Below are 25,209 nucleotides of genomic sequence, written 5' to 3'. Positions count from 1 at the left end.
TAAAGTTGGCCAGTTATTTGAAGAATCTCACACTGGGGGAAAAAAAATCTGTATTTCTTGCTCTAGAAAACAGAATCCTGACTAATGGCTTCTAATTACAATAAAGACTTTAATCTTTATTCCTATGGGCTGTTCCAACGGTGCATAAGAACACGTTAGATTTCCTACCTGAGAGATTGGTAGGCAGCGGTTAATCAGGACTTCTTGGAATAAGCCAACTTCAAGCTCTTTTCCAATTCTGTGATTCCTAATAATAGATTTTAAAACAATGGCTTCAGTTCGAACTATGACAGCTGCCGGGCCAGGGCCAATTCTATAGTTTTGTAGCAACTTTCCTCTGTCCATCGGATATTTGACACGTTTGAAAAGGTTTGAATTCTAGGACAGCGTTTCCCAACCTTAGGAACTTGAAGATGCGTGGACTTCAACTCCCAGAATTCCCCAGCCAGCATAGCTGGCTGGGGAATTCTGGGAGTTGAAGTCCACGCATCTTCAAGTTCCTAAGGTTGGGAAACGCTGTTCTAGGAGGACTCCGGCGTGACTGCAGAAGCTGTGGAGTCCGGTTTCCTCCAGCAGATGGCAATAGAGAGTCAACAAAGAAGACACCCTCCCCGCCCCCGCCCGCCCCTTTGGAAATAACTCAGAAGAAATGTGATAGAAACGAAGCGGAGTTTGCAGATAAAGGAAGATAAATTAAAATAAATTTTAAAAAAAATCTAAAAAAGGAGAACAAAGGCTTGCCGGCATTATCCTCCACAAAAGAACAAAGTCGGTAAGCAGCTCCATTTTAACATGATTTTTTTTTCTCTCTCTCTCTCCCCCTTTCTGTTTGAAAGCGCTGCAGAGAAAGCTGTGGGTTTGCCTGAAGCGCTAGAAAAGAGCGAGAAATATTTGCTCACAGAAACCACCACCACCACCACCACAACAACAAAAAAGATGACAATCTCTTGCTTCCAGCCTTTTTCCAACTCAAGAGGAAGAAAGAGAATCGGGGGGGTTTTGGGGGAGAAAGAAAGTTCTTATCTCGGGGGTCCTTTAGGGTGATTTGGAAAGGGAGTGCTTTTTGGAGCGAAAGGAACAGCTGCTCTTATCCTTTCATGCTTCTCTTCCATCCCCACACCCTTGGGAACGTAGATAGAAGAAGTGTGTGTGTGTGTGTGTGTGTGTGTGTGTGTGTGTGTGTGTGAATGCGCATGTGGTAATGCGCTCCCTTTCTTTCAAGCTCAGAATCCAACCCCGCCTTTTCCATCACAAAGTCATGGATTTCCAAAGTGAAATTCCGGAGGAAATTTGAGGAGTATCCGGATCCGGAGAAAGAGTGAAAAGGAAGAAAGAAAAAGAGAGAGAGAGAGAGGCAACGTGGAGATTCGATCAAAGGAACAACTGAAAGAGACCCAGGCAGGCGGGCAGGAGAAGATGGGGTGAGAAAACCGATCTTTGACCCTTAATGGTGCTTGCAGAAAAATCAAGAGTTGTAACATTACGGGGTTGGGGTGCGGTTTTTTTTTTTTTTAGTTTTGCTGCTTTAAAAAAAAACCGACTCAACAAAGACAAAGTTTTATTTAATCCGAGGAAGAGATTGTGTGAATTTCCTGGTGTACAGGGTTTTAATGTGAGGAGAAGAAGAAGGAGGAATGTGGTAATATAAATCTCCCTGTATGTTAAAAGGATGGCATTTATTTTTTGATTGTATCCCCTTCAATACTGGTACACACTTTGTTCTCATTCCCACCCACCTACCCACCCACCCCCTTTCACGCTGCTGCTCTCTTTCACCCTAGCACACAAATGGTTCCCTTTTAAAGTGGCTTGTGAATGATCAGCCCGTCCTCCCCCATTCATTCCTGTTGAAGTATAGTGTGTATCTGCATATTGTAAGTCATTACCCTGGTCACCAACCAACACTTCCGTGGGTCCATCAATTTGACAAAGGGGTGGAGTTTGTCAATCCAAGCTTCTCTCCTCCACCACATGTACAATATAAACTCACAGCAAGTAAGTTTCTTTGGTGTGGCCCCCTGTCCTTCCTAATCATCCCATTTATTGTTGAATCATTGTATGTGGACCACAAAAGCCTGCTCAAAGGTGCAGAATTTGCTTTGAGAAACCTAATTGTTGATTTCCAGCAGGCTCCTGCCCTTCTAGCCTTTCATAGGCATTGGAATAGGATACGGTTGAATATCTGTACTTGTTTTTTTTTATTTAATAAAAATGTTTTACGGCAGAGAAGTTGGGGGCTGGGTTTTGAGGGGATATTGGTTTTTGTTATTTCTTTATATCCTTATTACTGTAGTTGTATAGAAGTTATAATGCCTAAAATGGACAATCATGTAAGTCTCATAATTACAAATATACATACCTTGGGCAGCCTGTGGATGTGAGTGAGAGACCCACTTCAGTTTGATAAGCAAACATGGAGTTGCAGTCAACTTTTGATAGAAAGAAGCAGACATCAATGGTGCAAGAATCCAGAGGGGAAGGTAATATTATCTAGGTTTATTAAATAATAAATGCACAATATATGGTGTGCTAGTATATATTTCATAATATACAATAATATATATCATCATTGTAATGTACAATATCTCCATACTACTGTGGAGAAAGTAAAGATGTTACAAAGCTGAGTATTGGATGAAGTGACAACTTGCAGGAATTCCCTGGCACAAGATACCCTGTTCTTAATTCAAATGTTTTGTGTGTGTATGTAGATTGGGAGTATCTAATGGGGTAAAATGGAAAAGAGATTGATTAATCTTGTACTAGCTACCAGAATGTCTTTAGGGATCAGCTAAGTGCTGGTGAGGCAAACAGAAGAACAAAGGAAGCAGCTTCCTGTTATTATTTATCTATGACTAGTGGAGAGATGGAATCAAACCCAAGGGCAGCATTATTTTTCTCCCTTCCTCCATCACCCCAGGCTTAGCATTAGACTCAGTGAAACAGCTTAGCTAGTCAATGAGCAGAGGCTGGGCTCTGCCTTCATTCAGCGCTGTCCATACTCATCAATGAGATATGGATTTCATTGTCTTTAAGGCAGGTGGCTCGCTGAAGTACCTCACCCTATCAGCTGGGCATCCTATGGAGGGACCTATGGAGTTACAAAGCCAACACACTTCTAGGCTACATTAACAGAGGGATAGAATCAAGATCACGTGAAGTATTAGTACCACTATCACACCTTGGTAAGGCCACACTTGGAATACTGCGTTCAGTTGTGCTCACCAGAATTTTAAAAAGATGTTGAGACTCTAGAAAGAGTCCAGAGAAGAGCAACAAAGATTATTAGGGGACTGGAGGCTAAAACAGATAAGGAACGGTTGCTGGAATTGGGTATGCCTGGTTTAATGAAGAGAAGGGTGAGGGGTGACATGATAGCAGTGTTCCAATATCTCAGGGGCTGCCCCAAAGAAGAGGGAGTCAAGCTATTCTCCAAAGCACCTGAAGGCAGGACAAGAAGCAACGGATGGAAACTCATCAGGGAGAGAAGCAACCTGGAACTAAGGAGAAATTTCCTGACAGTTAGAACGATTAACCAGTGGAACAACCTGCCTCCAGAAGTTGTGGGTGCTGCATCCTTGGAGGTTTTTTAAGAAGAGGTTGGACAACCATTTGTCTGAAATAGCAGGGGATTGGACTAGAAGGCCTCCAAGGTCCCTTCTAACCCTATTATTCTGTGAAAGAAAGCCAAGAGTGGTATTTCCACAGTTGGAAGGGCATTGTCCAGAAGAATGTTTAGATCCTGCCATAGGTGCCACTATGTTTTCCTTTCCAAGTATTTATAACGGAACTTAAGGCAGCAGTTTGTCACAGGGAGAAAATCTTCTGCTTTCCAAGTTCTCCTCCAAATAAAGCTGGAGAAAAGACGAGGTCAAAACAACAACACTTTCACCTTGGCCCCTTCAATCCAGCTGACTCAGCAGCCGGCTGTCTGCCAGCAATGAGCCACATTTCCCAGGCTCCTCCTTGCTGCTGCTAGCTCAGAAAACAAGCTCAAAAGGAGAAGGCAGATGTTCCAGAGTTTTAAAATTAAAGAAGTCCTCCACCTTAATAAGCTGCAGACAGGACCTTACATACGTACTTTGAGAAAAGTATCCAGGGATGCATGCGGATAATGGAAAAAGAATAGTTATTATTCTTGTTCAATACAAGAAAAAATATGGAGACATTTTGTACAGGGGTGGGGTTTGGTCATTCATGGAACACTGGAACTTTAAGTCTCGCCTCTGAGTGGTTTTTTCATTGAACGGGAATCTTCACCTTTATGAAACTGACAAGTGATTTTTTTTCCAAGCTTTGTTTTGAAATGGTGTTGTTGTTAGCTGCGAAGCTGTGTCCGACCCATCGCAACCCCATGGGCAACGTTCCTCCAGGCCTTCCTGTCCTCTACCATCTTCTGGAATCCATTTAAGCTCACGCCTACTGCTTCAGTGACTCCATCCAGCCACCTCATTCTCTGTCGTCCCCTTCTTCTCTTGCCCTCAATCTTTCCCAGCATTAGGCTCTTCTCCAGTGAGTCCTTCCTTCTCATTAGGTGGCCAAAGGATTTGAGTTTTAGCTTCAGGATCTGGCCTTCCAAAGAGCAGTCAGGGTTGATCTCTAGGACTGACCGATTTGATCGACTTGCAGTCCAAGGGACTCACAGGAGTCCAGCACCACAGTTCAAAGGCCTCAATTCTTTGGCGCTCAGCCTTTCTTATGGTCCAACTTTCACTGCCATACATTGCAACTGGGAAGACCATAGCCTTGACTATACGCACTTTTGTTGGCAGGGTGATGTCTCTGCTTTTTAGTATGCTATCTAGATTTGCCATGGCTTTCCTCCCCAGGAGCAAGCATCTTTTAATTTCTTGTCTACAGTCCCCATCTGCAGTGATCTTGGAGCCCAGGAAAATAAAATCTGTTACTACCTCCATTTCTTCCCCATCTATTTGCCAAGAAGTAAGAGGGCCGGATGCCATGAACTTGGTTTTCTTAATGTTAAGTTTCAACCCAACTTTTGCACTCTCCTTCACCCGCAACAAGAGGCTCTTTAGTTCTTCTTCACTTTCTGCCATTAGAGTGGTATCATCTGTATATCTTAGGTTATTGATATTTTGAAATGGTGGGGGGCCCCCAAATCAAGGCCTTAAAATATCCCCGCCAGGTAATGGAGCTTCCAAATTCAGAGGCAACAGAACATCTGTGCATGTTCATTGCTGGGGAACAAATAGTATGGTCCTGCATACTTTATTCCTAGAGGCATTTGGCTGCCTGCTGGAGGAACAGGATATTGGATTGAGTCAGGGTGGGTAATCTCTAGATGCAGAGTGGGTCTGGCACATATAGGCAGTCCTTAATAATAATAATAATGTGTATGTAAATAGTTATTACAAGGCAAGTAAGCGATTGCAAATACATTGCAGCTTAGCAAGGTTCTGAGCGGGAAATTAAGGTGCAATCATTGGTCGCCACAACCTAGGAGCGGGAAAAGAGACTCCATTGATTGGTTACAGTTCTAACGCTTTTCTCTATAAAAGGGTTGCAACATTTGACAGTTGTTAGTTGACTATGTGTATTCAATAAACTCGTTCATTGTTAAATCACTCTGAGTCCTCGTCAATCAGAACCAAACAATTGGCGACGAAGGTGGGATTGACAGAAGACCAGAGAATCGGCGATTTGTTGCGCATAGGCGGCAAATTCGAAACGAGTCACAGTCAACCGGCGGCCGCGGCGAAATAAAAATTCTCCGAATGGCGCAGATAGGGTCCTTGAAGGAATTCGACCCAAACTTCCCCGAGGATTGGGAAGAATACATCGGTCAAGTGGAAGGGTTCCTGCTAGTGAACGGAATCACTGACGACCGTAAAAAAGCGGCGGCATTATTGACGATCTGTGGCACACCGGTCTACAGAGTCGCTGTCGGACTGTGCCAACCGCAACCAGTCTCTAGCGTGCCTTATGCCGACCTCCTCGCCAAATTAAAGGTCCACTTTACACCCCGAAGGTCCGAGCTCTTTTGGCGGCGCATCTTCGAAAAGAGGAATCAGAGACCCGGAGAGTCCATACAAAAGTTTGTCGCTGCCGTCAGGGAAGCCGCAGTACGGTGTAAATACGATAATTTAGAAATTAGAATTCGGGACCGAGTTGTACTGGGCTTACGTGATGAGCAGCTACAAAACAGAATAATCGCCAAACCCACCGGCGATTTACAGGAGGTGATTGACGAACTCCTAACTTACGAGTCAACCGGGTATCGCGACCCCCCCCGCAGTAGCATGGCAGCAGCGCCCGAGATCAACCAAGAGGGCTATGTGGACTGCGGGGAGGTGGACCAGCAGTGGGAGGAAGAGATCGCCGAAGTCTCCAGGCGGTTTGGGAAGATGGCACCAAGACAACCCAGAAGTGAGGGGCCCGAATCCGGCCGCCGTCAACAACCCGCAACTCCGCAAAGACAACCGACCGGGGCACAACGACCGTGGCGGGACACCGCAACCAGACCGCGCGACAATGATAGCCAGGGCCGATGCGGCAGCTGCGGCGGCAACCATCCCCGCGCCTCCTGCCGATTCCGTACCGCCAAGTGCAGGGCCTGCGGCAAGACCGGCCACATCCAGGCCATCTGCAGAAACCGCGCTCGCGACAACCGTCTGAACGAAGTCGATGTGTGGTCTGAGGGTAAGGTAACCCCTAATGCTAGTGGCAAGGAGACCCCAATAACCCGGGTTAAAATTCCAAATTTTGGGGAGGTGGCGCGAATCAATCGGAGAAGGCCGGGGAATGGTCACAATTTTCCGGACGGAAAATTAAAAATCACAGTCCTTCTGCAAGGGGTCCCTTGCAGAATGGAAATTGACTCAGGGGCTTCAGTGTCGATAATTTCCACTGAAACCCTTGAGAGAATTGAACAAATAAGTGGGAAAAGAATCCCACTTAGTCCAACAAATATTCAATTAACGGACTTTCAAAAAAGTCCAATAAAAATAAAAGGGAAGACCAGCCTTAGTGTAAAATTTAAGGGGTTTAAGGGGGTCTTAGAACTAATAGTTACAGAGGGAAATAGGACTAGCTTAATTGGACTTAATTGGTTCCCGGCCCTGGGAATTTGGATAGGGGGAATAAATTCAGTGATTAAAAATAAGACCATCGAATCCGTCTGCAAGGAATTTGCAGACGTATTCGACGGATCTCTGGGCAAGTATAAGGGCCCCCCCATTAACTTCAACCTAGACCCCTCGGTAAGACCAATCAGGCTTAAGGCCCGAAGGGTACCGTTTGCCTTAAAGGGTAAAATCGAGGCCGAGCTCGACCGGCTTGTAGGCCAAGGAGTATTAGAACCTGTTGAGGGCGGTTTGTGGGAAACGCCGATTGTCACACCCCTCAAACCCAACGGGGATGTGAGAATCTGCGCGGACTACAAAGCCACCCTCAACATTGGAATGAAAAAACATGCTTACCCGGTTCCGACGGTGAAGCAGGTCCTCGCCACGATCCAGGACGCCGCCATTTTCGCCAAGTTAGACTTGGCGCATGCGTACTTACAGTTGACTGTTTCTGAAGAGGCTGCAGAGGCACAGACGATCGTTACCCACAAGGGGGCGTTCCGAGTTCACAGACTGCAATTTGGAATTGCAGCAGCTCCAGGCATCTTCCAAGAAGTGATGGAGAGGACCTTAAAGGGCATACCTGGAGTATGCCCTTACTTTGATGATGTCCTAATAGCTGGAAAGGATGAAGGAATGTTAGTGGAGCGGCTGGAACAGGTACTGGGTAGATTTAGGAAGGCTGGATTGAAACTGAAGAAGGAAAAATGTAGCATAGGGGTTAAATCCACTGATTTTTTGGGGTTCAGGATTGACAAGGGTGGAGTCCACCCTACCCCTGAAAAAATTAAAGCGATCAAAGGGGCCCCAGAACCAAGGAACAAGGCAGAACTACAGGCCTTCCTTGGCTTGGTAAATTTTTACCATACGTTTGTGCCACACAAGGCTGCCATTGCAGAACCCTTACACAGACTCTTAGATAAGAAGACCCCTTGGCAATGGCAGAACAAGCACAAAGTGAGTTTCCAAACTCTAAAAGACATCCTTTCCAGTAATTCAACTGTAACCCACTTTATAGAAAACAAACCAATCTACCTGGCGTGCGATGCTTCGCCATATGGCGTAGGGGCTGTAATCAGCCACTTAGACAACCAGGGAATACAAAGACCCATTGCATACTACTCCCGCACACTCACCAAGGCAGAGCGGAACTATGCACAAATAGACAGGGAGGCATTAGCCATTGTGGCAGGTGTTAGGAAGTTCCACGACTACCTGTATGGTAGGAACTTTACCATACTGACGGACCACAAACCCTTGCTGGGACTGTTTACCACAGATAAACAGACTCCCCAGATTATGTCACCCAGGATGCTGAGGTGGTCCATTTTCCTCTCAGCATACTCATTTTCCCTCCAATACAGACCAGGTAAGGACATGGGTCATGCAGACGCTCTTAGCAGATTGCCCCTAAGCACAACAGAGGAGGACCCTGCCCCAGCGGGACAAATAATGTCCCTACAGGACATTCCTGATTTGCCATTAACTGCAAAAGACATTGCTGAGGCAACCAATAAGGACCTCACCTTAAGAAGAGTAATGGCCTGGGTCATGAGCGGTTGGCCTAACGCCAAACCGGACGAAATGTACAGCCCATATTTCAGAAGGAAAGATGAACTGTCAGTTCATTTGGGATGCTTACTCTGGGGAACCCGTGTAGTTATTCCAGGAATCCACAAATCAGCTATTCTACAGGAATTGCATGAGGGACATCCTGGAATAGTCAGGATGAAAGCGTTGGCTAGGAGTCACTTGTGGTGGCCAGGACTGGACAACGACATTGAGGAATGCGTTGCCAATTGCCATTTGTGCCAACGTTCCAGGCCTGAACAACAACATATCCGCACACATAAATGGGAACAAGCTAGGAATCCTTGGTCCAGGATTCATATTGATTTTGCTGGACCCTTCCAAGGGTTAACATTCCTAGTAGTGGTTGACAGCTACTCTAGATGGCTAGAGGTAGTACCGGTCAGTTCAGTAACTGCGGGCAGAACAATACAGGCATTAAGGGGCCTCTTTGCCACTCATGGGTTGCCGGATTTAATTGTGTCTGATAATGGGCCACAATTCACATCTATTGAATTTCAGGATTTCCTCAAGGCCAACTCGATTAAGCACAAGACTTCAGCACCCTTCCACCCCTCCACCAACGGATTGGCTGAAAGAAACGTGAGGACCACAAAGGACGCTTTAAAAAGAATTATTCGAGGTGACTGGCATCAGAGACTGGCAGAGTTCTTGTTGGCTCAGCACTCGACCCCATGTTCTGCTACAGGGAAAAGTCCAGCTGAAATGAGGTGGGGCAGGAGACTATCCACCAAATTGGACAGATTGCACCCTGACAGACTGCAAACAAACATTGAATTTGACATTCCTAACAGGACATTTAAAGTGGGGGATTTGATCTGGGCCAGGAACTATGCCCAAGGGGACAAATGGATTCCAGGGGTGGTGACTGAAATCTTAGGTCCCCTGTCGTACACTATTGAGGGGGAAGGGAACAGGATCTGGAAGAGACACATAGACCAGCTGAGGAAAAGATCTAGTGGTTGTGTGCCAGTTGAGGGGGACCCAAGCATAGTAGGGGGAAACAGTGCAGATAACAACAGGCCAGTGAGTGGCATAGAGGATGGGCAAAATGACTCATCCCCTCTAACCCAACAACAACAATTCAGTCAAACCGAAGGGGAAATACTCCTGCGAGGTAGGCCAGTGACCACTGAATTACAAACTCAACCTAATACACAAAACAGCACACCTGAAGCCAGTAATCCAGAGCCCAGGCTTAGCAGCGACAAGCAGCCAAGCAGTCAACCAGGAAGAGGGGTCCCTACCAGCCACAGTAACAGATACCCTTCCAGAATACATAGGCCACCAAAATACCTAAAGGATTTTGTAAAGAAATAACATCAACTGGGGGGTAAGGGGTGTTGTGTATGTAAATAGTTATTACAAGGCAAGTAAGCGATTGCAAATACATTGCAGCTTAGCAAGGTTCTGAGCGGGAAATTAAGGTGCAATCATTGGTCGCCACAACCTAGGAGCGGGAAAAGAGACTCCATTGATTGGTTACAGTTCTAACGCTTTTCTCTATAAAAGGGTTGCAACATTTGACAGTTGTTAGTTGACTATGTGTATTCAATAAACTCGTTCATTGTTAAATCACTCTGAGTCCTCGTCAATCAGAACCAAACAAATAATAATAATATAAAGTTGGAAGGGACCTTGGAGGTCACCTTGACTTACAACAGTTCATTTAGTGATCATTTGAAGTTACAGTGGCACTGAAAAAAGTGACCTATGACCATTTTTTCACACTTATGACCATTGCAGCATTCCCCATAGTCACATGACTTACATTCAGCTGCTTGACAGCTGACTCACATTTATGATGGTTGCCGTGTCCCAGAGTCATGTGATCCCCTTTTTGACCTCCTGACAAGCAAAGTCAATGGGGAAACCAGATTCACTTAACAACCGTAATACTAATTTAAGAACTGCAGTGATTACTTAACAAATGTGGCAAGAAAAGTCATCAAATGAGGCAAAACTCACTTAACACATTTCTCACACAGCAATGTAAATTTTGGACTCGGTTGTGGTTGTAAGTTGGGGACGATCTGTACGTACCTTTTTGTGCTCTTAGGGACATTCTGACTTATGGCTTTTGTGCTCTTAGGGGTCTTCCCACTGAGGGTAATTTCTCACTGTTTCGAGTCAGGAAACATAAAAATTACTGTACATGTGACACACTGAAAATGCATACGTTGCAAATTGACTCCAAAACATCTAATCCTACCCAGGAGTGTAATATGACATTGTGCATTTTATATCCTAGGCCAGGGGTAGGCAACCTTGGCTCTTTGATGACTCGTGGACTTCAACTCCTAGAATTCCTGAGCCAGCCATGCTGAGGGGAAAGGGAGAGGTTTCCAAGCTGAGCCATGCCGGCTCAGGAATTCTGGGAGTTGAAGTCCACAAGTCATCAAAGAGCCAAGGTTGCCTAGCCCTGGCCTAGGCCTTCACCTGAGGTTAATGCAGCCTAGGGCTGCCAAAGACTTGTCCACCTCTGAATAAAATGGATTGCTGTTTTGATCCTTGTTATGTCCTTAAACTGCAGTTTTATTGTCTGCTCTAAACCTGCATTGCCAAGAGCATCCTTTCAGTTTAAAATTAGGCTCACTATAAGTAACAAGCAGAAGAGCAAAAAGATTATGAGGGCTAATTTACCATCATTCCACAGGACTATCTAACTTAGGAGAATATTTGTGGCTCAGCGTTGAAATAAAGAGTCCTTAGTGCTCTCTGAACTTGGTTGCTTTCTTGCAGACGTTTCATTGCCCAAATTAGGTAACATCACTGATGATGTTACCTAGTTTTGGTAATGAAACGTCTGCAAGAAAACAACTAAACTCAGACAGCACCAAGGACTCCTCACTAACTAACTTAGCATCTGATCAATAACAATAACACAGATGTCATAAGAACATAGACCAAGTTACAGTAAAGCATGTAGAACGTGACTTCCCAATACTTTCCAACTACTTAAAAGCTCTACTGGAGGTCATATGACTGGAAGGAGGTGGGATGGGACATAGGATGGAGGACTCAATAACTTTGTGATTGGTGACCGACCAACTGTCTCTCCCATCAGATATTTTTTTCTGATTTTTTTTTCTCTGCAGGTCCCAACCAAATCTGGCTCATTTTTAAACTTAAGCTTTCTTTTACTGGCTTTTTCCATTGCACCAAATATAGTAATATCCTTCTGTTTTGGTTTTGGAGTATATTCCTGATGCTTGGCAGATAGACCCTAACTTAGTCCTCAGTCCCCATTTATATACAATGATTTATTTCTTCCCAATATTCTGTTAGGTTGCAAAGGATAAAAACCATGACAAATCGAATTCTCCACTATTATTTTCAAAGACACAAACCAGATGCTGGTTAGAAAACCCATAAACAGGATGTGATTGGGACAGCCACTTGCATTTTCCAGGAAATATTAGTCAAAATTCAATCATTTCTGCTTATGAAAATCTACTTAGTTCTGGAACACAAATGGAAAAAAACCACTATTATTTTTGTTTCTGCTTTTGATTGTTTTAATGCCTGGTGCAAATAGAGGATGGTTGGCCATGTGACTATAGTTTTGGGTTTATATGGTTACTCATTTTTCTTGATTACTGTATATTGAGACATTGCTTTTGAGATTCTTCTGTATAATGCCCAAGTCATTTGATTGGAGTGATATAAAAATTCTATCAATAATAAATAAGCCACAAAATAGCTAAGCAAGATTGAAACTAATCAAAGCTTAGCATATTGCATGAACGCAGCTGCTATGACCTGGGCATGTATGTCATCAAACATAGTCATGGTGATTTTAGTTTTTAAAAACTCTTTTCTTTTAAAGTAATTCTTTTAAAAGAAGTGGAGAATATATTTCTGTTTTCAGAGGACACAACTGTAGGTTTTACATTGTTTGTTTTACTCTTCACTGCAGTATTTAAGAATCTAGTCTTATTGATTGCTTAATTTAGCTTGCTATTTTCCTCAATCCCTTACAAGAAGAGTTCGAAGCATTTATTCTGAAGTTCAAGACCTGTTCCCTGTGGACTTTGAGATATCATTTAATTCATTAAGTCACTTCAATAAGTAGCTTCAATGAAAAACTTTTTTTTGGAGACCTTTGATTTGGTAGCCTTAGTAAAGAATTCTCCCAGTGATTTATTCTGTGGAGTTATGGTTATTGCAATTTAGTAACAATTTTGCCATATGACTTGCCATAGATGGTTTTGGAATTGTCCGTTTTTTGGGTTTTTAAAGTACTGAAGTTGTCACACTAAAGATTTTCTTGTAGAACAAAAAATAGAAGTGGAAAAACACCTTAACTGGTAGTCCTTGACTTAATAACCACAGTTGGGACCAGAATTTCAGTCATGTTGAGGTATCCGCATGACTGGACCCAATTCTTTTATTATTTTTACAGCAGCTTATTTTAAGTGAATCCATTTTCCTGAATGGTGATTTTTTTTTTGCTGGGAACTGGCAAAAAAGATAGCAAATTGTCATGTGACTGCAGGATGTTGCAACCAGTCATAAACACGAGCCAAATACCCGAAATGCACTAATGTTATGACAATGGGAGGATGTGACATTTTACGAAGACCAGAAGTGCTTTAACGGTCATACAGCATCCTTTCTGAGGCTGTTGTAACTTTGAACAGTGATTAAATGATCGGTCGTAAGTCAAGGACTACCTGCAAAGGTAAGAACTTGTCAGAGTTATGGAAATATTTGGCTGAAATCAACTTTCCCAAGAGCTATGTTGGATTAGATAATTAGAAGAAAACTAATTTCTTCTAGATTTTAGAATCATCTTAGGAAAGAAAAACAACAGCTAAAAAACTTTGACCTTAACTCACATAAAAAGCCCTTTATCAGGTGCAAGTAACCAGGAACAGGCATTGAGTCCGAAGCACTACAAGTTTATTACATGCAACCTGTACACAAGAATCTGATCTATTAACGGTCAAGCCAAATTGGAGCTAGATAAGGGTCATCAGAATTCACTGCAGGTTGAACGTGGGTCTCTTGCAGGAGTGCACTGACTCCAAACTAATGATACAGGCCTTCGGGCTCAGCCTTCTCATTTCCTACATCCTTGCAGCCATCCCATAAATTCTGAAATCATCCATTTTTAATGCCCTCCCTGCGTGCCCACTAAAGCCCAGGGTTGTCCTAGAATGGCCCCCACCAGCCCACCTCTTTGTCCTGAATCTACTCCCAGCTAGCTAGTTCCTTTCTGTCTATATATCATTCTTCATTTTTCATTCCCTAATATGTTCACATTCCGTATGACCGCCCCACTTCCTTTCGGCCCTAGCCTCTGAAATTTGATTCATTCCAAGTGATTATGAACGTCAACCTGCTCCTTCAGGATTTGACAGCGTGGCATTGAAACATGTCACACATGGTTTGTGGAGCCCACAGACTATCAGAATTGACCCACCGGTGTTCTTGGAGAATAAGCTTCCCGGTCGGGCTGTAAACCCTCTTTGCTCAGACTGATATACAGAGAAACTTGAATAACTAACTGCTGAAGAATAGGGGAAGCTTATCCCTTTGTCTTTTGGTACTGTCCATAGGGTTTTCAAAAAAAGACAAAGGGATAAGCAGTCACTGAAGCAGTAGGCGTGAGCTTAAATGGACTCCAGAAGATGGTAGAGGACAGGAAGGCCTGGAGGAACGTTGTCCATGGGGTCGCGATGGGTCGGACACGACTTCGCAGCTAACAACAACAACATCCCTTTGTCTTCTGGTCATTGTAGAAAATGTTGGTATTAAAACCGATGGTTTGGTCCGATAAAAGTTTCTTAGATACAGGTTTGGCTGCATTTTGCATTAATTTTATATTCTGCATTTCTTCAGAAGGAGCCCTCAACAGGAGCCCTATAAGATCAGTTGAATGACACATAAAGACCGGCTCCAAGTCACCCAGTGAGTTTCCATGGTTGAGAATGACGTTGAGCTTGGTGTTCCCAATTCCGGGAGCTAATTACTACACCACACCGGCTCAGTGTTTGTTAGATTTCTATCCTACTTTTCTTTTAGCAGTCAAAGTATCCAAGATAGTAGCAGTTGTAAAGTGCTCTCCAGCCCATAACTTCAACATCTTTTGGGGTTTCTCAGATATTGATTGATTATGTGTTACAAACTTCCTCCTTCAGTACCTACAACTATCAGCAAAAATGCTAGGTTTATCTGAGCTAATGGGCCACTTTCATGCCGTCCACTACGGAAAGCAATTGTATATTCTGGTTTGAAATTTACATCAGGTCAAGAAGCATATGTCTTTCAAATGGCCTGCATGAGACAGCCAAGACTGGGATAAAATATATTTCCGCATTCCGTAAGCAGAAAGGGAAGAGGGTCAGAGCAGGCATGGAAGACCTAAGCAGCAGTTCGATGAACCAAATTGCACAGACAGCCCATAGAACATGAAAGAAAGAAAGAAAGAAAGAAAGAAAGAAAGAAAGAAAGAAAGAAAGAAAGAAAGAAAGAAAGAGAAAGAGAGAGAGAGAGAAAGAAAGGAAAGAAAGAAAGAAAGAAAGAAAGAAAGAAAGAAAGAAAGAAAGAAAGAAAGAAAGAAAGAAAGAAAGAAAGAAAGAAGAAAGAAAGAAAGAAAAAGAAAGAAAGAAAGGGGGTTAACAAGAACAAAGTTTGTCAGAGGAATATTCATTGCAAACTGGCAACTGCAGGAAGGGAGGGAGAATTAAGATAGACAAGAATAAGAGGAACAAACTTGTTAACTGATTGGTTTTGAACTGTGTCGTTTTTATTCCTAGCCCCTCTCCTGTGAATCAACCTATTGCTTATAAAATGCATACGTCTATTAGTGCATAGGATGGTGCGTAGGATGGTCAGTACTAACAAGTCAGAATCGCCGTTCTCTCTTCATACCTCTTTGCATGTGGCAAGGAGGGTGTGCGTATTCTTTTCACTGATGCTTCCTGGCCTGTAATCCCAAAGGTGGTTTTCAAAAAGGCAACTTTTGGACTTTCTTGGTATTTTTTTTTCTTTCCTTGAAAACGTTTCGCTTGTCATCGAAGAAGAACTGAAGAATCTTCTTGGATGAGAAGTGAAATATTTTCAAGGAAAACAAAACCAAGTCCAGTTGCCTTATGAAAAGCGCTTTCGGGACAACTATGACCCGGATGATTGAGAATCTCCATAGATATTTACCCAGTAATGCTGCAGGGTGACACACAACACTGCTGGCAAGAGATTTGAAATCAGAGACTAGAATTACCCAGTGATCTTTTTTTTTTTTGCTTTTGCAGGAAAAAAAATACTATATGAAAAAAAAAATCCTTACTCAACTTTCCAAAGTTGGATTTATACAGCTGTATTTAAAAGAAAAAAGGAAAAAAAAGAAAAGAAATGGAGAGTTTAGTGTTTTGTGGAAAGCACAATTAACGGAAAATGCAAGTTTTAACTTTTATAACACACTCACACAAGATAGTATGGTTTAACTAATCTAGGGGAAATTAGATAAATTCACAGGTGAGGAACAATCTGTTGATGGCTATTAATACAGCCAGCAAAGTAGAATCTCCCCATTGTGGGGCAGCATTACTGATCTTGCGTTAAAGCAAAGCAAGGTTGCTGTGCTGCTTAGCTAACAGAACCCTGATGACATTCTGGAAAGTCTTGACTATTCTTCCAGGACTTGGGGTGGGATGGAGAGAACCTCTTGTTAAATATTCTTGACATATATTGCATCAGGTTTTTTTTTTGGGGGGGGGGGTTGTCTGGATTTCCTATCTTGCTTATTTCCTTCATTATATTTTTATTTATCTGATTGTATTCCTCTCTCATGTTTCTTCACATTCTGAGCTGCTAAGAATTGTTTTGCAGTTCCAGAACTGAAACAGATAAATAAATATAATATTGGTGTTCATGAATGTCACAAATTATTGGTTGTTAAATCAGCTCAATATTATTGCTGTTTTTCTTATCTGAGAGAATTAAACCTCCCAGAAGTTGGTTTGGGGGATTTCGCACCTTATCCTTGGGAGCTGGGTTGAGCTAGGCCTGAGGCTGCATATTTCTGTTGGCTCATATTTTTTCCAGTAACTTTTAGAAAGTGAAAACTAAACACGAATAAAGAGCTGTGTATTTCACTCTGAATTCAAATAGGGATGCCAGCCTTTTTCCAACCTATTGCACCACAGATTTATGAAGCTGTAGCTCCGTCATCTCTAGCAATTGTGCGTTTCTGGAGAATGGGAGGAAATGTATTCCAGCCCATCTGTACTGTATACTATCAGTTTGGGATGTATGCTTAGCTATCTGCTTCAAGGCATATTAAGATCAATAATATTATACAGTCCCCTTAATGTTAATGTTAAGCATGCAAGTGTTGCTTGGTTGAACAATAGGATTCAAGCACTTGCTGAGGCTAATTGGAAAGGCGCAGAAGAGACAATAAAGAAGAAAAAAAGGCAAGATATAAAAATAAGGTGGTTCTGCACAATTTTTCTGGACCATGAAACATAGTCAGAAAAGAGGAAAACATTAAATGAAGAGCATTTTCCCAAAAAACGGGTAGAAACAAAATAAATAGCGTTCAATTTTAACTAGACGTACTGTGAATACGATTACTCTCCACTTCTGTATTGAATTCTTTCCCACCTGTCATGTTTGCTGATTTATTTTTTTCCTTTATTATAAGTGCTATTATGCCAGTTCAGTCTTTAAAAAAATCTGAACAGCTTGCAAAAGCCACAGGTACTGTATTGTAATCTATAGTAACTGTTGAAGTGTCTGGGACCACATCCAAGACTTTCTGGAATCACAAATTTTATTTTTATTTAGTTTTACAAATATCTCAAGGCAGTGAACCTACATAATAATCCTTCCTCCTCCTGTTTTCTCCACAACAGTCCTGTCAGGTGGGTTGGGCTGAGAGAGAATGACTGGCCTAAGGTGATCCAGCTGGCTTTCAGGCCCAAGGCAGGACTAGAATTCACCATCTTCTGGTGATTGTTCCCAAGTCACCCAGCCGGCTTTTGTACCTAAGGTGGGACTAGAACTCACAATTTCCTGCTTTCTAGCCTGGTGCCTTGACCGTTAGACCAAGTCTCAGATTGCACACATCTAAAATAAAGCAAGTAAGAAACAAAAATTGAAAGCTTTCTGTGCATTGTTTAGTGACGAATTTCTTTTTCTGTTCGTTACTGAACCCTATTTTAAAATAGCAGGGCAAATGTGGGCTAGACAGCAAGAAGCAGGGGATATTTCCTGTGAAATAGATGATTTTCTCTGTAGAAATTGTTTTCTTTCCATGTGGCCTTGCGTAGTCTCTGTGGGTACAAGTGCTTCAGTGAAACCTGGTATTGTCAGCATCTACGGATGTGTATGCAACGTTCAAGGTTGTGCACTGAAAACGGAAAAAGAAGGAGGGAAAGATGGCTGATTTGACCCCAAACCTTTCAAATATTAATTTTGAATGGCTTGAAAATTGCTGTGGCAAAAGCCAGCAGAATACGGATGGACAGAGACCATTTTTTTCTATCAATTATAAACGTGAAAAAAATAATACATTCTAAATGATCTTTTCTTCAAATGTTGCATAATTTCCAATCATTCATAATGATATTTCATATTTTTTTCTTGTTAACTGTTCCATTTTTGATTTTCTCTGATTCACTTCAAATCTTGGAACTGAAGGATGAAAAAAAAGTGCTCTGATGAGCTAAGTGTTGGTCTTTTCTTTTTTTTTAAAAAAAAATCAAAGTTGAAATAATGTAGCAAAGATTTATACACAGTGTTGAGAAATCAGCACCACTTCCTCAGATTTCAGAAACTATGCGTATGTACACACACACACACACACACACACACACACACACACACACACAGGTGTAAATCTTTGCTACATTATTTCAACTTTGACTCCTGTCCCAAAAGCTACTGTATTGCCATGACTTAATGATCTGCATTTGAGTAAAAGTACAGGAGGAAGAAAATAGCTCCGTGACCAGCCAAAAGTCCTTCCAGAGGTTTCACAAAAAATAGATGAGAGGTTTTAAAAGTGCTTTGCATGAAGAGGGAGAAGTGGCACCACGGGCATTCCAGCCATCAGAGGCGGCAAAGAGTGACAATTGCCTTTAAATTCAAACCAGACGTGTCTAGTCCTGCATCCTGTTTTCCAATACACTGGCCCAATAGGATGACCTCTGGATAGTAGCCAGCTTGGGCTTGATGGAGTCAGCTGTCTTCCATAATATCTGGTTAGGGTGAGATGACGTGGCTGAGTGACGAATGAATTGATTCCATTTAGCTTGTGGAAAGCCGCCTTAGGATGACTAGCCTGGTGTCTTTTGTCAGGGAAAGAATTCTTTTTTAAAAAAAAATTAATCAAAACGTTTTACTTGTTAGATATTTTGCATTAATCATGATTACTGGCAGTTTTTCCTTTTGTTTTTATGCTAGTGCTGTTCTATTTTACAGAGAATCTTAACCGTTGGAGAAATCCTACATGTAACTAAAATACAAAATGAATCTATATAAGATTAGTTGGAGGAAAACAGAGGCACATCTAGCTCACCAGCATACTCTTAACACAGGTATTCCTCGCTCAGAAAAAGAGCTTTGTTGGATGAGATTAAATTGTACAGGTAGTCCTCGATTTACAACAGTTCGTTTAGTGACTGTTCGAAGTTACAACAGCACTGAAAAAAGTAATTAATGACCGTTTTCCATACTTTCAATCGTTGCAGGATCTCCATGGCCATGTGACCAAAACTCAGACGCCTTGCAACTGACACAAATTTATGACGGTTGTAGTGTCCCAGGGTCATATGATTACCTTTTGCCACCTTCTGACAAGCAAAGTCAATTGAAAAATCAGATTCAGTTAACGACCGTGTTACTAAGTTAACAACTGCAGTGATTCACTTAACAAACGTGGCAAGAAAAGTCGTAAAATGGGGCAAAATTCACCTGACAACTGTCTCACTTAGCAACAGAAAGTTTGGGCTCAGTTGTGGTCATAAGTCAAGGACTACCTATATTTGTTCCCTTTAGTGTTGTTTTTCCAAAACCTGTCAGAAAGAAAGCCCCCAAGGAAGGCAAATAGCTAATAGTTTTGTCCGTGTTTCTTTTACTTGGTATTTACTACTACGGTCTAGACCAGGACTTTTCAACCTTTTCACCCATTGTACCACTTTTAGGATATGGCAACATCCGGGTACCACCAATCGCCTAGCAAGGTGTCCAAAACTTGATTACCAAAAAAAAGGAAAAAAGTGATGAAGTACAGGTAGTCCTCGACTTACAACAGTTAGCTTAGTGACTGTTTGAAGTTACAATGGCACTGAAAAAAGTGCCCCCCCCCCAAGCCACAGCCAAGCAAGAGTGCCTGCCCGCCCGGCGGCACTCTTCCTCCTGTCCGAGGTTTTCATTGTTGTGAGCATTTCTGTTGAGGATTGGCAGCGGGGGTGGGAGGGTGTTTGGTTTTTATTCTCCACCCCCGCCCCTCTGCTGGGTGGTTACAGCAGGTTTGAGTCACTTCATATGACCCTGGGACACTGACCGTCATAAATATGAATCAGTTGCCAAGCATCTGAATGTAGATCATAAGACCCTGGAGATGCTGCAACATTCCAGCTGATCTGCGCTTCTTCTGGGCTTAGCAGAAGTGCCAGGATCAGCGCCAAGCTCCAGCTGGATCCTGGCGCTGATCCTGGCGCTTCCGCTGAGCCCTGACAGCCCTGCAGCTCCAGCCGTCTCTTGCTCAGGCTTGTGTGGTGCTGCCACCGGTTCAGCTCATTCCCCTCCCCCGCTACCACTTTTCTAGGATGGTCGGGTACCACCTGCCAGGTGCCAATGTACCACAGGTGGTACCCGTACCACTGGTTGAAAAGCCCTGGTCTAGACTGCCCCTGTATCTGAAAGTTTCACATAGACTTATTATCTTCCCATGAAAATTCATTTTCAGAGGCTTTAAAAAGATGTCCGAAGATGCTGGATCAGCATCCAGCTTTCCACTTTGCTGCCTCTTTTCATCTGACTTGACTTCCGTGCTGAGAAGCAGACTCCCAGTTCTCCTTCTCTTGCTATATTTATGCACTTGCCCTCTGATTCACTCTTGGTGGAGGCAAGAAGAATTAACTAAACAGATCTCCAGAAAGGCAGTTCCTTTCATCCTGACATCCGCTTTTCTTCATCAACAAACATCTGGACTTTGCCTACTTTGGTAGTTTTGGGTTTCATCAACACGTTGCGTCCATCGTTGCCTCACTTTTCTTGGGTCATTTCCTTCCTTTTATTGGTTTCCTTCCTTATTCTTTTTTTTTTCTTCTTCTGCATATTGTGCTCCTCACATCCAGCTTGTCTTCCTTATTCAGTCAGCAGGTGAGCGCACTGTAATGAGCTGGTCTTCAAAATACTCAAGGAGGGCGATCCTTGTCCCTCACCCCACTGGCTTGCAGATGATGGTCCCCATCTCATTATAAATACTTCTTTCTCTTGGCGAGGCTGTGGTGATGTGAAACATTCTGGAGCTCTGAAATCTTCTCAAGCTGTGTATGAAGTTCAGCCTATTGCCCTCTGGGCAACCCTATGCAGGTGACATGTAAGTTACAGTACTGGGTGTAAAATTGTCCCAAGATTAGAAGTAGCTGCTTTGAAATGTCCGCACGTGGGGGACACCAAACTGCCTGAGCTCTAACTTTCTTCTAAAGCAGGGGTGGAGAATGATGCCTCCTCTTTATGACTTGTGGACTTCAACTCCCAGAATTCCTGAGCCAGCATGGCTCAGGAATTCTGGAAGTTGAAGTCCACAAGTCATACAGGGGGGGGCATCATTCCCCACCCCTGTTCTAAAGACTAAAAAGTATTCCCTCTCCTGCCTGCCTTCCTATTCTGTTCTTTTTATTCTGTTGAAACCCTGAATCACCTGATCATTACCTCCTTAATTTACTTTTACAAACTAGAGTTTGTAATATTTTGATTGCTGAAATAATATAACTCAGGCAGCAGCTTTTAGTCAGGTAGCATCTTTGCCTATAATCAATGGATGTATGCACATGAAGTACTGCAAAAATCAAAGCAATCAGTAGACTGACTTCCCAATTATCTGTATGCAGTCTTTGATGGAAAACATGCATGCTTCAGTGCACTGATACATGCTCAGAAGGAGTGAAAACACACTCTTATGGCTGAAATATGCCCTGTAAGATAGGATGTAAAACGTGGGTTACACAACTGTAAAGTATACAAACCAAACGAGACAGACATAGACTTCAACGAATAGCTAGAACTGCAGAAAAAAACAATTGCTACCAGCCTGCCTTCCATTGAGGACCGGTATACTGCACGAGCAAGAAAGAGGACTGTGAAAATATCTCTCACATCCCTTGACATAAAACTGTTTCAACTTCTTCCCTCAAGACCGCTGTAGGGCATTGCACACCAGAACAACTAGACATAAGGACAGTTTTTCCCCCCATGCTGTCACTCTGCTTAACAAGTAATTCTTACAACACTGTCAAAATACTTAGTAAAGCTGAATTACTATGATACTCTTCATCTTTCCTATTACCTATCCTTATCTTCTTATGACTATGCTGCTTGTATCTTACAATTTATATTGGGGCTTTTTTAGTATCCTAGTATGATTTATGTTGTTTGCTTAGCTAGTTGTTGTTAGCTGCGAAGTTGTGTCCGACCCCTTGCGACCCCATGGACAACGTTCCTGTCCTCTACCATCTTCTGGAGTCCATTTAGGCTCACGCCTCCTGCTTCAGTGACTCCATCCAGCCACCTTGTTCTCTGTCGTCCCCTTCTTCTCTTGCCCTCAACCTTTCCCAGCATTAGGCTGAACCCAGTGAGTCCTTCCTTCTCATTAGGTGGCCAAAGTATTTGAGTTTCAACTTCAGGATCTGGCCTTCTAAAGAGCAGTCAGGGTTGATCTCCTCTAGGACTGACCGGTTTGATCACCTTGCAGTCCAAGGGACTCACAGGAGTCTTCTCCAGCACCATAGTTCAAGGGCCTCAATTCTTTGGCGCTCAGCCTTTCTTATGGTCCAACTTTCACGGCCATAGCTTAGCTAGTACTCTGTGACTATCACTAAGTGTTGCATCTTATGATTTATGATGAAGTGTTGTATTTCACAATTTATGGTGAATATATTTTCATGCTGTATATGATCATGATTATCACTATTACCTGTATGGACACTGAGAGCTTATGCACTGGAGATAAATTCCTTGTGTGTCCAACCACACTTGGCCAATAAAGAATTCTACTCCTGTTCTGTTCTGTTCTGTTCTGTTCTATTCTATTCTATTCTATTCTATTCTATTCTATTCTATTCTATTCTATTCTATTCTATTCTATTCTATTCTATTCTATTCTTCTATTCTACTCTACTCTACTCTACTCTACTCTACATTATTGCTGATAAAATTCGATACCTTTCACCTATATTATGTGTTTCAAAAATTCAGTTATTTATCCTCATAAAGAAAGAATCTTGGAAAGATGTAGAGAAGCCAGGCAGATTCCCAATGGATGTGCCATCAGGAAACCAAAACCATTGTAGCTGGGGATGCTTGTGCTGTGCAGATTGTAAATACAGATGTTTTTAAATTCCGTTATTGAAATTTAGACTTCACATGTCTTAGATCACTCCTTTTCAGAATGCTACAGAGTTGAAAAAATATCAGTTCCAATAATTTTTGCCCCGTCACCCTTTTTTGTACTCAGTAAAACTCATTGCCTACAGTTAATGAAAAGCTTTATAGGTATTGCTATATCTCACCCGTTGTGACCAAACTGACATTTACCTTTGTCTTTAAACCATGCTGATATGGAAACACATAATTTAATGGTTTGTGCATTTTAAAATTTCTAACAGCTCCCCATAGATTTCAAATGTTGCCATTTTTATCTAAGTGTGAGAAAATGCCCAGTTCCTTAGTTACCCTTCTGACACAAATTTTGGAATTGTTAATAAGCTGTCCTAACCTAGCATTTGGAAGCTGCATGGATTTCTCCCTCACTCTTCCTTTAGAAGCCAATAATAATTTCAGATTAACATTTTTAAAAAGCTTTAGTTGGTCCTAATCTAGAACTAATATTATGTGTGTGCTGCCTCCATTTAATTTCTCCTTTCCTGTATTGTACAGTCTCCATTAACAGTGTACATTTCCATTGGTAGGAAATGAATTGGTTCCAGACCCTAATCAAAGTGGGATATTAGCCCAGCAACTCTACTAACCTAATGGTAGATGACCTGATCTTTTAACTACCTCTATTGCCAAACCAGCTGCCTTAATCAGTCTTAACCAATGTCAACAATTAGGTAATGTCTTATCTTAATCTTCCCATAATCTGTGTTTGTGTGTCTGAGTGTGTGTGTGTGAGGAAGAGAGAGACAGTGTATGTGCATGAACATTCAAGCTAACAGTTTAAAGATGTTGTAATCCCATTTTTGATTAGAGCTTTGAGGTAGAAAGCAGTGAGAAAGCTGAATTCATTTGTACTTCGATCTGGGTCAGAGTAGAGACAACATTATTTTTGGTCTTGGAAAAACGATAAAAACTTGAGTTTCATTACTAATATATGTCTATGTGTGTGAGTATATTTCTATATTTCTAGGTAGGCCAGACACACACACACACACACACACACACACACACACACACACACACACACACACCAACATCCTTAAATATATCAAAATACCGTTTTTCTGATCACAAAGAATATCTAAACTAGCTACCACAGACTCCCCTTTTCTGCACAATTAAGTACAAGAAGAACAGTTTAAGGCATCATTTGTTAATTGTTGTCTGAGATCAGCCTCTTAAATTCTAATTTTGTCCCTACCCAGGGACTTCACATAACCCCTTGACCTAGAATGTGTTTGTGTGTCTCTGTGTGTATAAATGTAGAGAAATACATCCTTCGGTGATCGGGGTTGCCTAATTCTTCCCTGCTACAGTTGAGGTCCTTATGCTTTATTTTCTTCACTTCTGCAGGGAGCAACCAATTTTTAGCACCAGAGCTCACATTTTTCAGATTGATCCTGCCACCAAGAGGAACTGGATCCCTGCCAGTAAGCATGCCTTGACAGTGTCCTATTTCTATGATGCTACTCGCAATGTCTATCGGATCATCAGTGTGGGAGGCACCAAGGTGAGACCTAAGGGGTCAAGCAGCTTCTCCCATGTCCAGTTTCTTGTTTTAAAACTAGTAATGAAAAATAATTTGTGATAACTGTATTCTGTCCTCCTTTAAGGAAGTTAAGACTTCTCGATACATTTTAATCATTCTTCATAACATATTCTGTAGGGTGTATTAAGTTGAAATATGGTAAACAGCGTCTTGTCAACCCAGTGACCTTCATTGCCGAATGGGAATTTCTACCCATGTCTCCCATGACATTGTGATCATACTGTGTTGGCTCTCCCAGAAAGATTTTTTTTAAAAAAAATTAATGGTACAATTTGGTTTGGTCCTGCAAAATTTCAAAGTATGCTTATTCAGATTTTCCAATTGTCTTGATTTAGAGCCAAAGCAGAACCTTTAAAAACATTTCCA

General features: G+C 42.2%; 1 protein-coding gene across 5 annotated transcripts in view; it reads left to right on the top strand.

The window, feature by feature from the left end:
- The first annotated feature begins 624 nt into the window (after positions 1–624).
- Positions 625–25,209, top strand: part of HOMER3 (homer scaffold protein 3) — a 42,064-nt gene continuing 17,479 nt past the window's right edge. For 2 of the 5 annotated variants that reach the window (XM_081325308.1, XM_081325305.1), the window contains exons 1-4: positions 625–772; positions 1,223–1,421; positions 23,825–23,968; positions 24,648–24,804. In XM_081325308.1, coding sequence (XP_081181434.1) covers positions 23,955–23,968; positions 24,648–24,804 — 171 coding nt within the window. In that variant the 5' untranslated portion in view covers positions 625–772; positions 1,223–1,421; positions 23,825–23,954. Of the gene's footprint in view, positions 773–1,222; positions 1,422–19,109; positions 19,226–20,555; positions 21,235–23,824; positions 23,969–24,647; positions 24,805–25,209 lie in introns of those variants that run through there. The other 3 variants (XM_081325306.1, XM_081325309.1, XM_081325307.1) reach the window with 3 other exon arrangements.

This window comes from Vipera berus (assembly GCF_964194415.1).
Source record: "Vipera berus genome assembly, chromosome: 1".
NCBI classification, from domain to species: Eukaryota; Metazoa; Chordata; class Lepidosauria; order Squamata; family Viperidae; genus Vipera; species Vipera berus.
This window is presented reverse-complemented; position numbering and strand designations above follow the sequence as displayed.